Raw genomic sequence first — 15441 nt, 5'->3', positions numbered from 1 at the left:
ATTAGTTAGCTATATCATTATTCTTGTTTAATTTCAGTTATGCACTTCCGAAGGTGAATATGGCGGACATATTAAAAAGTCCTATGGATTTGAGTGAAGTGCAAGACTTCTCAATCAGCAAGAAAAAGGGTATGGATGGAAGCGGCGGTGTCCGTGGATTATCATCTACCAGTATTAGTATCACAAACGCTGGAGGTGGCAGTTCATCCATGCCCTCACCTTCAGCAGCGGTTGCAGCGGCAGCTGCCGCGGGCAAAGGCAAACTTAATGATATGCTGTCGAAATTGATGAAAAAGAATAACGTCAGTGTTCCAATAGAGGAACCTCCGCTTGGTAAAGAGAAAAAACGACGTAAATTGGACGAAATTGTGTTAGGTTTATCGGCTGCCAAAGAACAGAAGTCGATATTTGGAGATCCAACACCTCCGGGTGGAAGCTTCTCTGGCAGTTCCATGAAAAAGCCGCAAATTCCGCCAAGTGTGTCTGTTACTCCAGCTAGTGCTCCATCATCAGTAAGCCAACAACCTCCACAGAAACCGTTTACCATCACAGTCACTAGTGTTCCGGGAACATCTAAAAGCGGAAGTGGTGGTCAAGGCTCTTCAAGCTCCAGTTCCAGCAGTGGGCTAGCAGCATTGCAGAACATGTCAGGTATGGGTGCTTTATCCTCGAAAGACAGTTTAAGTGCTCTGTTCGCTCAGGCAGAACAGGCGGCCTATTTGAAACAACAACAAAAAATGATTCAAACGCTTCCGGCTAATTCACCACAACGGAAAGCTTATGAGGCAATGTTGGCTGATATGAAGCAAGCCGCAGAACTAAGCTCTAAGCTAGGCCAGTATGGTTCTTCGCACGAAGCTAAGGTCAATAAGTGGCTAGCAGAACAAACGGCAGCTTTGACCGAGCACGCTATGAGCTTAGATTATCTTACCCGATCTTCAAGACGATCATCTTCTTCAACTTCGCAATCTCAAGCAACGACGCCGACTTCTTCGAGATCGACTCGAAATTCTAACAGTCTCCAGCAACAACAACAAGCACATCACCATGCACAACAATTGCAGCAGCAACAGCAGCAGCATCAGCAACAGCAACAACAACAGCAGCAACAGGCAGATAGTAAATCAGCTGCCTTCAATTGGAATAATTTAACTGGTGAAGAATACGTATCTGTTATCAACAAAATTAATGGTAAAAGATTGACTGGAAACAAAGCCCCTCAACTAAAGCGGCTAACCCAATGGTTGGCGGATAATCCAGCATATGAGATCGATCCAAAATGGGCCGAGTCAATAACACTGCCGGGGTCATCAAAGTCGTCACAATCGGACTCGGGAAGTCCATCAGCTGCCGCCAAGCAAATGCGTGCATCGGCTTCCGCATCGTCGTCAATGGGGGCCCAAGGTAGTCAATATGGAAGCAGCGCTAGTAGTGGTAGCCAGCAGCAATCTAGTGCATCATCGTCAAAGAAGCACAGCAGTAGTAATGCAGCCAACATGCAATTTCCTGGTCTTGCAGGACTCAATCCGAATTTACTATCCAGTCTCTCCGGTTTGGGTAACTTCGACCCGAAAACTAACCCACTGCTAATGCCGTTCGGCGGAATGCCTAGCCTGGCTGGTCTTGGTGGATTGGGTAATTTGAACAACATGAGCTTATTTGCCAGTTTGGCTGGTTTGCCTGGTTTATCTGGTATGGATGCACAAGGTCTAGCAGCTATGATGGCGGCGGCCGGAATAGATCCTACAGCAGCTTTAGCTGCAGCGACAGGTGGTACTCCAACGAAGGGTAGCGGTAATGCAAGCAAATCGCGTAAATCGGTGAATGATGCTGGCACTAGTAGTTCATCTAGCTCCCAGCAGAGTTCTAGCAAGAACTCAAACCAACAACAAGCTGCAGCCGCAGCAGCAGCGGCTGCAGCGGCTAATAGCCAGTTTCCATTTTTCTTCCCCAATCCAAGCTTGCTGTACACACCGCTTGGGTTAGGAGGATTAAATCCATATGGAATGCCTGGAGCCGGAAGATTGGGAACAAGTGGAGCCTCAACGAGTACTTCATCATCTACAACAACGTCACGACAATCTCAATCAAAACAAAGCAGTTCTCGAGGAATGGGCGGAGGCAGCCAGCAATCTGCTTCTTCGCCAAGCAGTAAATCAAGCAGAAGCTCTAGCCTAACAAGTCAACAGGCAGCAGCACAGCAGGCTGCTCTGGAAGCGGCACAGTTACAACAACTTTTGCTACCACATGATAAACATATGTTGGATTCGTTAACTCGTTCGGCCGGCATGGATATCACGCAAAGTTTAAGAGGAAGCAGTTCTAGTTCTTCCGATAAGCGTGCACGGGAAAGTGCAGCTGCCCAACAAGCAAACAAACAGGCATTTGAGAAGATCGAACGCGAAAGGAGAAAGCTGTTGGAACAACTTCAGCAAGGAGCGTTTCCTTCGGAACTAGCGGCAATCCAAGCATTTACCACTGGAAAAATGCCAGGAATGTCATCTTCATCATCGTCTGGGCATGGTTCGTCATCAAAAAGCAGCAGTAGCAGTAGTGCCGCTGCCACGGCCGCTGCGAACGCGTCAGCAGCAGCGGCGGCGGCGGCTGCTGCCATGAGTGCAAAAGATCTGCAATTACCACTGCCTCCGGAATTTAGTCAGGCATTGCTAGCCGAAATGACTGCCCACGCGTTATCAGCAAATGCGGCAGCTGCAGGTACTGGATCATCATCATCACCTTCCTCTGCTTCTAAAAAATCGCGCGAACAAGAGCTGAAGGAGGCATTTGATCAGTTGAGCAAAAATCCAATAGAACTACTAGCTAGAAGTTTGGGTGTCGGTCCTGCAATCTCGCTAATTCCGACTTCCTCATCATCAACGTCCTCGACACCTGATTCGAAGAGAACCTCATCCTCGTCTCGACATGACCTTCAGCAACAGCAAGCGCAACAGTTACAACATCATCTGTCGAAATTAGATCCAAAAACATTAATGCTGGGTGCCACATCACAGGAGGAAATGAAGAGTCCTCGAACGAGGTCTTCGACAGATTCTCTGGCCAGCTTGGATAAGGTCACGTTGACACCAGTGGCAGCATCAAGCATAGCAGCGTCACTGCCATCGCAAACAACAATTTCTTTAGCATCGCCTATCGGAATGCCTGGTGCTTCTTCTAGTGGATCGTTGAATCTCAGTGCTAAAAGTCCTGCTGCATTATCCACGTCTTCGACAAGTAGCATGGGAGACCGTGAAAAGGATCGCGAACGAGAGCGGGATCGTAGCGAACGGACGGAACGAGCCGAACGGTTGGAGCGTGCTGAACGTGCAGATAGAAGTGAAAGAAGTCTAAGATCGACAGATGTAGCAGCGGATTTGAGCCGTGGCTCAATGACCTCTGTTTCTGCAACAGTGACATCGACTACGGTATCGTCTGTTGTTCCTCAAAATCTCTCAACTGCAACGGGAAGTTCGTCCAGTTCAACAACACCGTCTGCATCGGTGACTGTCGTAGACACCGCCCATAACCAAGAGATGGACCTGGAGGATCTGATTGCCCCCTCTAAGCTGTCCAAGTCAGGCAACGTTTTGAGCGATGAAGATGATCCGCAGAAACAGATCATGCTTTTGAAACAAAAACAAAAGCTACTACAGCAAGAACAGATGAAAAAATTGCAGGAAGCCCAAGAAGTGCAACGTTTGCTGGAACAACAGCGAATAGCGGAGCAGAAGAAATTAATAGAAGAACAACAACAGCAACAGTTAGAACACGAGCAAGAGCAGGCACACGCTCGCGAGCTTCGGCATAAACGGCGTCGAGAACGAGAAGAATCCGAGCGTGTAATGAAACGGCAAGAACTGGAAAAGGTTGCACCCGAACAGGCGGACGAGTTCGTACATCATGCAACTGCCGCGCAGCAGGAAGATTCTACCGTTTCGACAGAACGTGCACAGGATGCGGCTGAGGAGTCTCAACACCACGAACATAACATGTCCCAAATGAGCACAGACCAACAAGATCAACATCAGCAGATGGAAGACCTCGAAAGGCACGAACGGCGCGCCTCGAGACGAGGTCATCACAGCACTGGTGAACAGCAATCTCAACTTCATTCGCAAGAAGAATCGAGTAAATCAGATTTAGAAAAAACTCCCGACTCGGCATCATCGTCAGCGGCACCGACGCGAAAGTCAACTCGTTCCAGCACTGACGCAGCCAATTCGTCGGGTGGAGAATCAAGCAGCGCACCGCCGACTACTCCCTCCACGGGTGGTGGTGGACGGCGGACAACCCGATCGAAACGACGCCGCAGCGGGGACGATTTGGATTCATCCGCGGCACTGGGAGTACCGGAGAGGAAAAGAGAATTACGGTCCAGCGCTGGCCGACAGGCGGCAGCAGCAGCGGCTCGAATGGCTGCGGAAGCAAAGGCTGCTGCAGCTGCGGCGGCTGCTGCCGCTCAGTCCGAAGGTTCTTTGAATCTGTCCAAAGATCAGGAACAGAGTGCAGAACAGCGTGACGAGCAGCAACCAATTTGACTAAAAATGAGTAAATGACGCTTATAATTTTAGGTTGAAAGTTAATATTTTGTTCACGTATTTCGTATAGGCAGTTTTAGGCGGTTGATATTAAGAAAGCTATTGAAATACGAAGCCGTAAGGCTGATCAAGAAATACAAACAAAAGGCACGTACAGACAAAATTAAAAACATGAAAACAATGACGTGGAATCAAATGCTTTTGAAATTAAGGAAGCTGTAGAGAAAAACTGCTTTTGAGGATGATCTGATGTTGCAATTGCTGTTAACATCGGTGGGGGATTATTTTCAAGACCGGCCATTTTTCTTTCTCTTGCTGAACTAAGTAAGCAAACAGCAACTTCATCAATTTCAAAACCGTTAGCTTCTCAGAGAAACAAAAAAAAACAAGCAACGCTGTTATATGTGTACTATAATCATATGTCCCTAGCATTGTAGAGGTAATAAGGTAGACTACTAAGAAAACAAAATTTTAAAGTAAAAACTGTGTAAATTTATAAACTGTCGGAGTTGTAGGTAAAATTCGAAAAAAAAGTTTTTGTTTTTTTCATTAGGTCGCAATCGGAATCGTTTCGAAGTGAACGAAAAATCACACTCTATTGTACTATTTGGTAAGATAATAGATCAAGAAAAAATATCTGCTGCATGTTCAATTGCCAACTGGGCAGAGCAAGCGGGGTGAAAGGCGAACATAGCGATTCCCCATCCCTTTAAAAATAACATACAACTATGCAAACTTATAAATAGTAACGTCAAGCAGACTTGTGAGTAAGTGTTTAGCTTAACTAAATAGCGCATAGTGTTAAATCAAACTAATTTATTCTCAGTTTCTCGTTATTTTGGAACACTGTATATAGTAAAATTTAAATCATAGGTCCTTACTTGACTGTAGAGAAATTGACGACTAATCTCGATAAAAAATCGAAATAAAAAAAAAATCTAACGAACGGTACGAAATAAAAATGGAAAAAAGGGCAAAAGAACACAAAATGAAATAACCTGTCTTTAATTATTTTTCGTGTATGAACACGCATAAGAAAAGAAAACAGAAACGTGATCCATCAAAACAAGAAAGGACATCGTTTAAGCTGTGTACACATATTTGGTTATTTGTTTTAGAAACATCGCTTGTAAATCTGTGACATAAACTAGCAGCGTTAAAGGCTGCGTAGAAAGCTAACATGTCTCCTTTGTAAAGAGTGTTTTCTCATTGAAAGACAGAGGAAACACATTAGGAATGCTGAGCTAGATGAATGAACAAACGAGATAGACTGAAATTTAAAAATCTTCACTAGAAAAGTTTAGTTTTCCGTAAAAGGAACACTCACCTAATCAGAAAGTATAGTTTTTGGCGATGATTGATAACGAATAGTTCTCTAGCAATTCGATTAAAGTCAGTAAGTCACTAGCTATCGGTGTTAAAGAAAACTTCTGATTATCTTGTTTCATCACCCTACCCTAATCCCAAATACATTCTCACTAATAGGATCATAAACCAGATACACACACACATAACACGACTGGCGGGTGTGTTCATCGCAAATAAAACTTTACACAGATTTCTAGATACAAAATTAAAATGGTGGCATAATACACGATGGGAAGCAACTGATGTACGAAGGAAAACGGACGGAACGGCCAGTAACAACATCCTAATTCGTGACTGCTCTCCTGGTGGCCATGGGGGGTCAGTTGTGAAACTGGCAGTTTCCGTTTCAGTTCCACTCGAGAAACAACGTAACACTCTCCGGTAGAGTCTTCGACGAGTAAAAAGTGGGTTAAATAATGACTGCTTTTGAGACCGAAATGTAAACAGCAACAAAACAGAGGGAAGAAAGTGAAATTTAGAAGTAATAGTAATTTATCTCCAATACAAAGTTTACAAAAAAGTATAAATATTATAACTAGCAAGAAAAACTCACGTGACAATTATGAATAAAAAAAATCAGCAAAAAAATATAAATAATGAAAATTATAACAAATGTTGTTTTTTTCTTGAGAAATTCATTCATATCCGAACGTAATGTTTGTTAAAACAAGCCCATCAAAGGGTTGCCAGTACCAAATGCAATGATTTTGCTTGTTTTAATATCACATTTTGAAGCAGTTTCGACGGCGTAGGCCATGCTTTTCAGGGATTATCAGAATCTGAGAATCAGAATGTTTTCTGTCGAGAACGTGCTTTCTATTGTTAAAATCCAGTAGTTGCGTAATATATAGTTTTACTGCATCAATAAAGGTAAGTTTGTTTACTGTTGTTTTCGCAGGAAAGTTACAAAAAAAGTTGAAAAACTAATGATAGAAGCAAGAATGTCTTGCCCTTTTTTGTTGCTGAATAATACTGTCACAAAAGCAAAAAAAAAAAACGGTGCCCTGAAGCTCGAAATAGCTGCCCTAGAAAGGTTGATTTCTAATCATTCCTGTGAAATTTGGTGCCTCTAACCAGTGTAGAAATGCGTCAACTTACGTAAAAATGTCGCATAGTAATTGCCCGTCGGGGAAGCGCTTCAGCGTTATGTTTAGGAGAAAACTCATTTAAGTTTTTAAAAAAATTTCGGTGGCTGGAGGCACCAAAATTCACAGAAATGGCTCAAAACCTATAATCTTTCATTTTATTATAGTTTGAGCTTTAGGACACACCTTTGTTGACCAGTGAAATATTCGGTATAGTTTGCCCTATTATGGGGGTTTCCAAATGGCTGTTTACGCTGTGGAGGTGCGTAATCGGTTGTTAGGTTTTCGGGTATTACTCAGGAAAAAACACATTTAATAGCAAAAAACTTTTCCTTGACTCAGAAAATATTTTTGTTTTCGATTGATTCATCTCGAACATAACAATGATTGCACCAGTTGTTTCTCGTGTTAACAAAATCGGTAAACAATAAGGCCTGAACATTTTTTTCTAGAACTGCTATAATTCCATTCTCTTAAAATTAAGCTATCGAATCTAAAAATTAAAACCGCTAGTACGAGAACTAAGATAAAAGAAAAATAAGTTCAAAACAAGCTCGGCATAGCTTGGCGTGCAATTAAATCAATAGAATGGGAAATTCTCCAATGGATGCAATGTTGAATCTACTATCAATAAGAATCGGGATAAAGTGTATTAAAAAAAAAAAAAAAACATCAACCTGAAGAATTTTGAACTGAACAAGCTAGAGATATTCGAAGATGAGAGGCAATAAAAGGCCAATGCACTTGAATTTACTGGTCCAGAATCGTTCTGTGGGGTATCTTCAAGTGCACTAGAAGCAGAGCTCAAGAATTGGGAACAAAGTTAAAGCGTTTTATCCAAACAAACGATAGAAAAGAGCCCATATCTACTTGGTACAAATATAAAAATTATAACCACCTAAACTAACGAAAAAGCATATCTGCCGCAAGAAAAAGTCCTATGACAAAACTTTGCAAAAATTAAATTTTATTAAATAAAATCTAGGAGTCCATATTTTTTAAACGAAATGACAGCCTAGCCTTATCTTTTTCGTTATTTCTGTTCAAAAGTTTTTCTGTTCTGGGTACAATTTACCGTATTCGTCCAACGAATACGTCATCTACTTCAGATAGCAAAAGGTCAAGATTCCACCGGATATAGTACCATAATTTCTTCCAATTTACTATGCAATAATAAACCGCAACACACTGGTAATCAAACGTTTATTCGCTAATTAACGTGCAAAATTTGAAAACTTTTCCGCTTTCTGTAGCATAACCACCATCAGCTGTCGAGCGTCATTTCGCCGTCGCTGGGCTGCTGCTGATCGTTGTTGTTATTACCCTTTGCTTGCTGCATTTCCGCTTCAGTTAATGTTTTCGCCTTTTCACGACGGGACTTAATGAAAATTTTATGTCCCACGCAGTCAAGGTTCTCGTGAAAGCATCGGTTTCGACAGCAAATGCGGCATAAACGAGACGCACACTTTAAGCCCTGTAAAACAAGAAAATACGCCAATGAAACTTTCTGTTACATTGGATGCTACGAAAGGATTTACCATCGGATTGGTGCAGTCGGTTTTTGCATTCTTACAAATTTCATCAAACCTTCGCCCGGGGTCTCTTTCCGGATCACCCGGAAGCAAACCCGCCCGGTTTGGACGACGCTGTACGCGGCGCATCTTTTTCATCTTTTTGCGCGAAATTTCATTTCCTTCCTGGTCGTAGAATTGTCGCTTTTCACGATCGGGATTGGCCGCCAGCCGACTGGCTTCCTCTAGTTTCTGGCGGTGCACCTCCGGCGGTGCACGGATGTACGGCTGACACAGCCAAGGTGGTAAGGCAAGATTAAAGCTAAGATGATTCGCTGCAGCTTCGCTTTCGGATTCTAACACAGGTAAACTAGACTCTTCATTGGTCCACACCTGTCGACCTTCGTGGAAAGGAAGATACTTTTCCTCCAGCAGACCGACAATGGCTCGAAACTCTGATACGTTGCGACAGGTTGCCATTTGCTCTCGTAATGCAGCGTTTGGTGTAAGGTTCATTCTGAAAGGAAAAAAAGTATAAGTTTAATTGGTAGAAAACAAAGGCAACAAACGATGAACTTTACAGATGGTGAAAGATTTTAAACAGATGCCCTCGAACGTAGGAGATGGGGGCTGGATATTTTTCCACAATGTCCAGATATTCGTACGCTACGGTCCAAGCAGGAGGGTTGAATCCTTCGAACAGAAATGGATTAAACAAATTTCCCTCGGCAGTCATAACTCCATTGGCACCCGTTTCTTCCAAACAGCGATGAATGTCGTCTACTGACATGATGTTTCCGTTGGAAAGAATCGGTATTTTTAAAATCCCTCTGCAAAAGTTAGGATATTGTTATTCAGCATTAGTACTGCTGCAGCACCTTTGGGTACCTCAGAGTTTTGACATATCGCCAATCGGCCACCCCGGTTAGTGGTCCCTTCTGTTCGCGAGTTCTTCCGTGAACGGTTAGCATTTGGCAGCCTGCATCTTGCAGCATTTTAGCGTAGCGAATGGTTTTAGCCAAATCTTCAAATATACGGATCTTGCATGTCACCGGAACGCTGAGATGTTTGTGAAGGGTAGAAACTGGAATGGAAAATTATCGAACACACTCTGTAATACAGTTTATTGGTATTAGCATTTGTGAAGAAGTTATTTATGAAGAAAAATAGAATGGAAAAAACTCAATCTAAATATTTCGACAACTGGCGTCGTACATTGAGACCAGCTGAGAATCAAGCTAAAAATATACATAATTGTTATTGTGTGTATAGTTCCATCAACTCGTAGTACTTTTTTAATTATTTTGTCGTTGTTCTACAGTATTTTTAATATACTATATAATAGCTTATTGGTCGGCATGCTTTCATACCTACAAAAAGGAGATTTTTGTTTATTTGTTTTCGATACTTTGCCATAACTCATAAATTTTACCTTCTGTTTTTGCACCATTTTTCATTTATTTTCATCAATTATTTGCATTTGTTTAATATTTCCATACCGAATTTTCAAACCAGCTTATGCAAAAATTTATTATACATTTAATTCATTGTTGGAAAATCATATATTGGAGAACTACCAAGATAACAAAGATACAGAAACATTGAAGTTTAGAAATAAAAGTTTTTCAGTATTTTTTGTTTTGTTAAATGGTCTATTTTTCATAAAAAAAAAAAACAAATCATTTGAATAGTGTAATAGAGAATTTTTGTTATAATAATATTATAAATTCGTCAGCGTTAGTTTTGCTAGTAGTTATGCATTTTGAATGGAAGGCCGAAACGAAAAAAAAGATCTGTGCTGCAACTTGCACAGCACTCGAAAGCCGAATTGATGAATTACCGGCTCAGCTACTGGAATACAATAAAATGCGACGCTTCTATCTAAAATATCTGATATCATCCAATTTTGAACATTTTCTGCATGAAAAAGCCTAATCTCACTTACAGACAACGTTGAACGAATGATTGTCCAGAATAAATGAGGGTAGCGTAGCTTACGATCCCTAACAAAGGTAAATGATATCATTCGTACTGCTTTTACTGTTATTTATTACATATCAATTGGAAAAAAATCAGAAATTTTCTCCGTTCAATATCACGCTGTCCACATGAACATGATATTTTTGAGGAAGGTAGAATGACACCAGCGGAAATCGACGAAACATCGCAAACTCATTGGTAATGAATATTGCATCCAAGTTAGCGAATATTAATTTTTTCTCGTTGTAGCGATATGTCAGTAGCATTATGTTGACTTTTCGCTGCTCTGGTTTCGTTACGAGCCAACACTATATTGCTGTGTTGGCTATCCCAACGAATTTTTAAATTAAAACTATCTGGATTACCACCACACAATTTGCAGTTCAAGGTTGGATCGGTAGCCATAATCTGAGAGTTATAATGTTGTGGAGTATCAATAATAGTTAAATTTAATGATGATGATTTGCGAATTTTACCTGTCAGGGTTCTATTTACAGTGAATTATCATAAGCTTGTGTTGCTCGATAATTTTATTAATTCAGATTTTCTTTATTGGACAGTCGGTTGACCCAAGAAAAATCACAAGGATTGTGTGCAAACCCACGACCGCAAGTTTGACGTAGAACTTAATAAGGTTGTTTGTTACATTACTTGTATTGAATATGTTTAAAGTTTTGTGCAGAAGAGAAGTTTTCAAGTGCTACCGAATTTCAGTTCGCACATATAAATTCGACATCATTGAACAGAAACGGAGCAAGCACTATATGACGCAAACAAGTGTTACCAGTCAGAGTATTTATTGTTTATTGTTTATTGTTTCTCGTCTTCGAATAAAAATCGGACAGACTAATTATAGCTTATTATAATTTCTAATTCTATTTTTAAAAGCCGTTTTCGTCATACCCAGTTCATGGAGGTCACTGACATCGTTATATGCTTTCAGACAAGCATTATATGCACTATCACGTTCGTAACTAGTTCTTCGGAAAGGTAAATTAATCGTGGGATAACTTCGGAGGGCTCGCGGGGGTACATTAAAATTGATGTGTCTTAACAGTTCTGGACAGTCAATAACATTTTCTATTATGTCGAAAATAAACGTTCTCTGCAGCTTGATTCGACGGGCTGCGAGAGTTTCTAAATTAAGAAGCATGCAACGCGCGGTGTAGTCAGGTAAATTCACCGGATCATTCCACGGTAGTTGGCGTAAAGCATACCGAATGAACTGCTTTTGTATCCGCTCTAATTTCACGGCGTGCGCTAGTTGGTATGGTGCCCAGACTTGAACTGCATACTCAAGGATGCTCCGAACCAATGCACAGAAGAGGGTTTTTAGAGTGTATACATCAGTGAAATGGCGCGACTGCCTTCGAATGAGTCCGAGCACTGCAAACGCTTTGGCTGCAATGATTGAGACATGATCATGAAATCGGAGTTTAGAGTCTATTGTGACTCCTAGATCGCGAACAGAAGTGACCCGCTCCAGGACGTTACCATCGATGTAATATGTATGGTTTACAGAGTCAGAGCGTCTTGTGAATGAGACAATTTTGCACTTCGCTGCGTTCATTTTCATGCCATTTTGTGAACACCATAGCGAAAGTTCGTTGATGTCGTCTTGCAAAGCCAGACAGTCCAGAGGTGCCGATACTACTCTATAGAATTTGGAGTCATCAGCAAACATCTGCTTCTGGGACTTCAGTCTAGTGCATATGTCGTTTACAAACAAGACAAATATAAGCGGACCCAGTACGCTTCCCTGTGGGACACCAGACGTGAGGACGAACTCTTTGGAACACACGGAGTTCACGCAGACTGAGGCTTTACGGTTAGTGAGGTATGAGTGTAGCCATTCGGTGATGTGCTCTGGAAACCCCATACGTTTAAGTTTTTCGAGGGCATAATCGTGTGGTACAACATCAAAAGCCTTAGAGAAATCGACGTAGACAGCATCGACTTGTTTTCTGTTCTCAATTTCAGGAAATAGTGCGTTTGTATAACACATCAGGTTGGAGGTTATGGACCTTTGTTGCACAAACCCGTGTTGGTATTCTGATATAAGCGATCGTGCTACTCTTTATAGCACGACATGAACTAGCGACTCGAATATCTTCGCAAGTGAGCATAGTATCGATATGCCACGATAATTGTTGACGTGGTGAATATTGCCAGTTTTGAGAATCGGTACAATGCGTGCGGTTTTCCAGGCCGTTGGGAAGACCTTCAAAGAGAGCGATAAGTTGAAGAGGCATGAAACAGGGTGAGCCAGTGATGCTGCGCAATTTTTGAGAAGTAGAGGCGGAAGCCCGTCCGCTCCAGCGCCTTTTGTGGTGTCGACATTTTCCAGTGCTTTTCGAACCTCTCCAATCGAAAACCTTATTTCTGGTAGACTTATGTCATACGAATTTACACTCTGGAAGCATTCGGGACGTATCGCAGGGGACGATGTACTATAGACACTTTGGAAGAAGTCGGAAAATAATTCAACAGCTTCATCAGTCGTATTTGAGGTTTTACTCGCATGTTGTAAACTGGACGGTATTCTAGGGCCAGCCTTAAGTGACTTTACATATTTCCAGAAAGAGGCCGGATTTTGCCTTAGGTTTTGTTGTACATTTTGCAAATACGCCCTGTGAGTATCAGCAAGAAGATTCTTATACGTAGCTTCCATATTCCGAAGCACCCTACGGTTTTCTTGGGTTTTCGACTTGAAGAAGCTTTTTCTCATTTTACGAAGCATGTTCCTTGAGTGGCGAAGTTCGGGAGTCCACCAAGACCTGCGAGTTGATGCGTGGGGCGCACGACGTACAAGCGGAACATGTGTGTTGATTACCTCAAAGAGTTTATCATAGAAAGTAGACATATCCAAATCGACGGATTCGTTAACCAGATGCTGTTGTCAGTCGATAGAGGCAAGAGCATTATTCAGCACATTAAAATCGCACCGCCTGAAATTTAGCTCCACTTCGGCTGGTCGATTCGCAGCTTTTAACACATCGCAACGAGCTTCGAGCAATACAACGAATGGTCTATGATGACAATCAACTGGTAGCAGCGGGTGTGGGGGCTCGTCTACTTCGACTTCATCCGGCATGTTACTGAAGAGCAAGTCCAGCCAGCGCCCATTCACATTTGTGAGATTGTTCAATTGAACTAAACCACAGGCGAGTAGTGTTTCAGTAAGTACTATCTCTTGTTCAGACGATGCATTACTGGGCAAATAACCGTTCAGATCCGCGTCACATTGCCATCTTAGGTGTGGGAGGTTGTAGTCCCCTAGCACCATTATAACGTCAGTATTGTCGACCTGATCAGACATTGCCCCGATTGCTGCAGAGTGAGAAGCGTACACATCAGCACTGGAATTTGGCCGTAAGTATATACAGCAGATGTAAAGTGAGCGACTTGGAAGGTGGACCCTAACAGCAACCTGCTCAAGATGGCTACTGTTCGGCAGTGAGATCAAAGTGCTTGTGATGTTATTTTTGATTGCAATAAGCACACCACCACCCCGCGATAGTTCACTGGTACGCTCACTGCGGTCACATCTAAATAAGGAGTAGTCGGATGACAACTCCGAATCAATGATGTCTGGTCGGAGCCAGGTTTCAGTGAAGACTAGGACATCGTAGTCACAACTGGAAAGCAACAGTCTCAGCTCGTTTGTTTTGGTACGTAGGCCCCGCACGTTCTGGTAGTACACAGTCAGATAATTTTTTACGGTGGTACTCTGTGATCTGGAAGCGTAGTGCGGATCAGTAGTGCATGCGGAAGAAACGGAAGTGTACTTGCCGTGACTAACATTTTGGAAGCCCCGTTCCCCGCTACCACACGCAAGACCGGGACGACTGTTGAGCGCTGGCGGCAGTGGCACGACTGCGGTGGGGGGTTCGGAGGATTCCACAATGCTAGAGTCGTTGCGTCCCGGAGTTGTCAGCGAGTCGACCGTAGAACGCCGTGTGTTGGAGACTGGTGGCCGAGGGTCATGTTCTAGCGGGCTGGAAGCGCAGTGCTGATGAAAATGATTACCGTAAAAAGATTTGTACTTGCCATTGATGAGTTCTTGGAAGCCCCGTTCCCCACTTCCACACGCAGGACCGGGACGACTGTTGAGCGCTGGCGGCAGTGGCTCGACTGCGGTGGAGGGGTCTGGGGCTACCATTATTCGAGAGTCGGTGCGTCCCAGTGGCCAGAGAAATGTGGTTGTAGCTGGTGAAAAATCGGTTGATGCGTTGGTCTTCGTGTCTACGAGGTTTCCATTTGCGAAGAGCCTACTTCCGTGCTGGGGGGCAAGAGATCGCTTGTTGGGGTTACCTCTATGCGGGGAGCATTCGGTGTCTTTTCTTGAATTTGTGGTGCCCAGAAGTTTTTTGCATTAGTGCCGTCGAACTCCAGGAACACAACGCCACGTGGCCAGGTTTCCACGTCAAGCGCGATATCGCGGTATTTTTTGTCCATTCCAACTTTGAAGGATATGAAGTTCATCGTGCTCAAGTCGGCGTTCCTTTTCAACAAAGGAATTACTTTAATTGGCTCGTTGCACTGTAGACTCTCTTTAGCGAGCTCGACAATAGCTTTAGTTTTGACACTGGGATGAATTCTCGACAAATATAACCAGAAAAGTTCCTTTGGAGGTGAGACTGTCATTATCGTCTGTGAAGAAGATGACTTCGTTCCGACTAGAAGTGGTGGATTCGTTTTCGTTTGTTCCTCGCGGCGACGTTTTTTTGGAGGCTCTCTAGCTTCATTTCTTGAAGAAAGTGGTGTGGATGCAGTTTCAATGACCTTCTTGGAAAGTTTTTCCACGTGTTCACCATTGGCTTTAATTGCCTGTTTCAATTCGCTAAGAGCTTCGGCGTGTCGATCATGGGTTGATGAAACGGCACAGCTAACAGATGACATAGCTTCCTTGAAGCGAGTCATTTTCATGAGCTTTACACTCGTCGCACATCCAGAAGAGAT

General features: G+C 42.8%; 2 protein-coding genes across 11 annotated transcripts in view; one reads left to right on the top strand and one right to left on the bottom strand.

Moving 5' to 3' along the window:
• Positions 1 to 4924, top strand: part of LOC129729389 (uncharacterized) — a 47503-nt gene extending 42579 nt beyond the window's left edge. For all 10 annotated transcript variants that reach the window (XM_055687929.1, XM_055687930.1, XM_055687928.1 and 7 more), the window contains one exon: positions 38 to 4924. In XM_055687929.1, coding sequence (XP_055543904.1) covers positions 38 to 4535 — 4498 coding nt within the window. In that variant the 3' untranslated portion in view covers positions 4536 to 4924. The remainder of the gene's footprint in view (positions 1 to 37) is intronic.
• A 3250-nt stretch (positions 4925 to 8174) lies between these two features.
• On the bottom strand, positions 8175 to 14641 carry LOC129729404 (tRNA-dihydrouridine(16/17) synthase [NAD(P)(+)]-like). Its single transcript, XM_055687958.1, has 5 exons — positions 14272 to 14641; positions 9388 to 9583; positions 9081 to 9329; positions 8527 to 9016; positions 8175 to 8462 (listed from the first exon to the last, which is right to left on the bottom strand). The coding sequence occupies exons 1-5, from the start codon at positions 14639 to 14641 to the stop codon at positions 8253 to 8255; spliced, it is 1515 nt and encodes a 504-aa protein (XP_055543933.1). The 3' UTR covers positions 8175 to 8252.
• Positions 14642 to 15441: the final 800 nt, after the last annotated feature.

The sequence above is a fragment of the Wyeomyia smithii genome, chromosome 3 (assembly GCF_029784165.1).
Source record: "Wyeomyia smithii strain HCP4-BCI-WySm-NY-G18 chromosome 3, ASM2978416v1, whole genome shotgun sequence".
Lineage (NCBI taxonomy): Eukaryota > Metazoa > Arthropoda > Insecta > Diptera > Culicidae > Wyeomyia > Wyeomyia smithii.
This window is presented reverse-complemented; position numbering and strand designations above follow the sequence as displayed.

Coding starts and splice junctions, on each gene's coding strand:
- LOC129729404 (XM_055687958.1), bottom strand. CDS start 14,641: ATGGTAGCCCCAGACCCCTCCACCGCAGTCGAGCCACTGCCGCCAGCG. Junction 9,330..9,387: donor CGATATGTCAAAACTCTGAG/GTACCCAAAGGT, acceptor TAACTTTTGCAG/AGGGATTTTAAAAATACCGA. Junction 9,017..9,080: donor TTTAAAATCTTTCACCATCT/GTAAAGTTCATC, acceptor TTTTCCTTTCAG/AATGAACCTTACACCAAACG.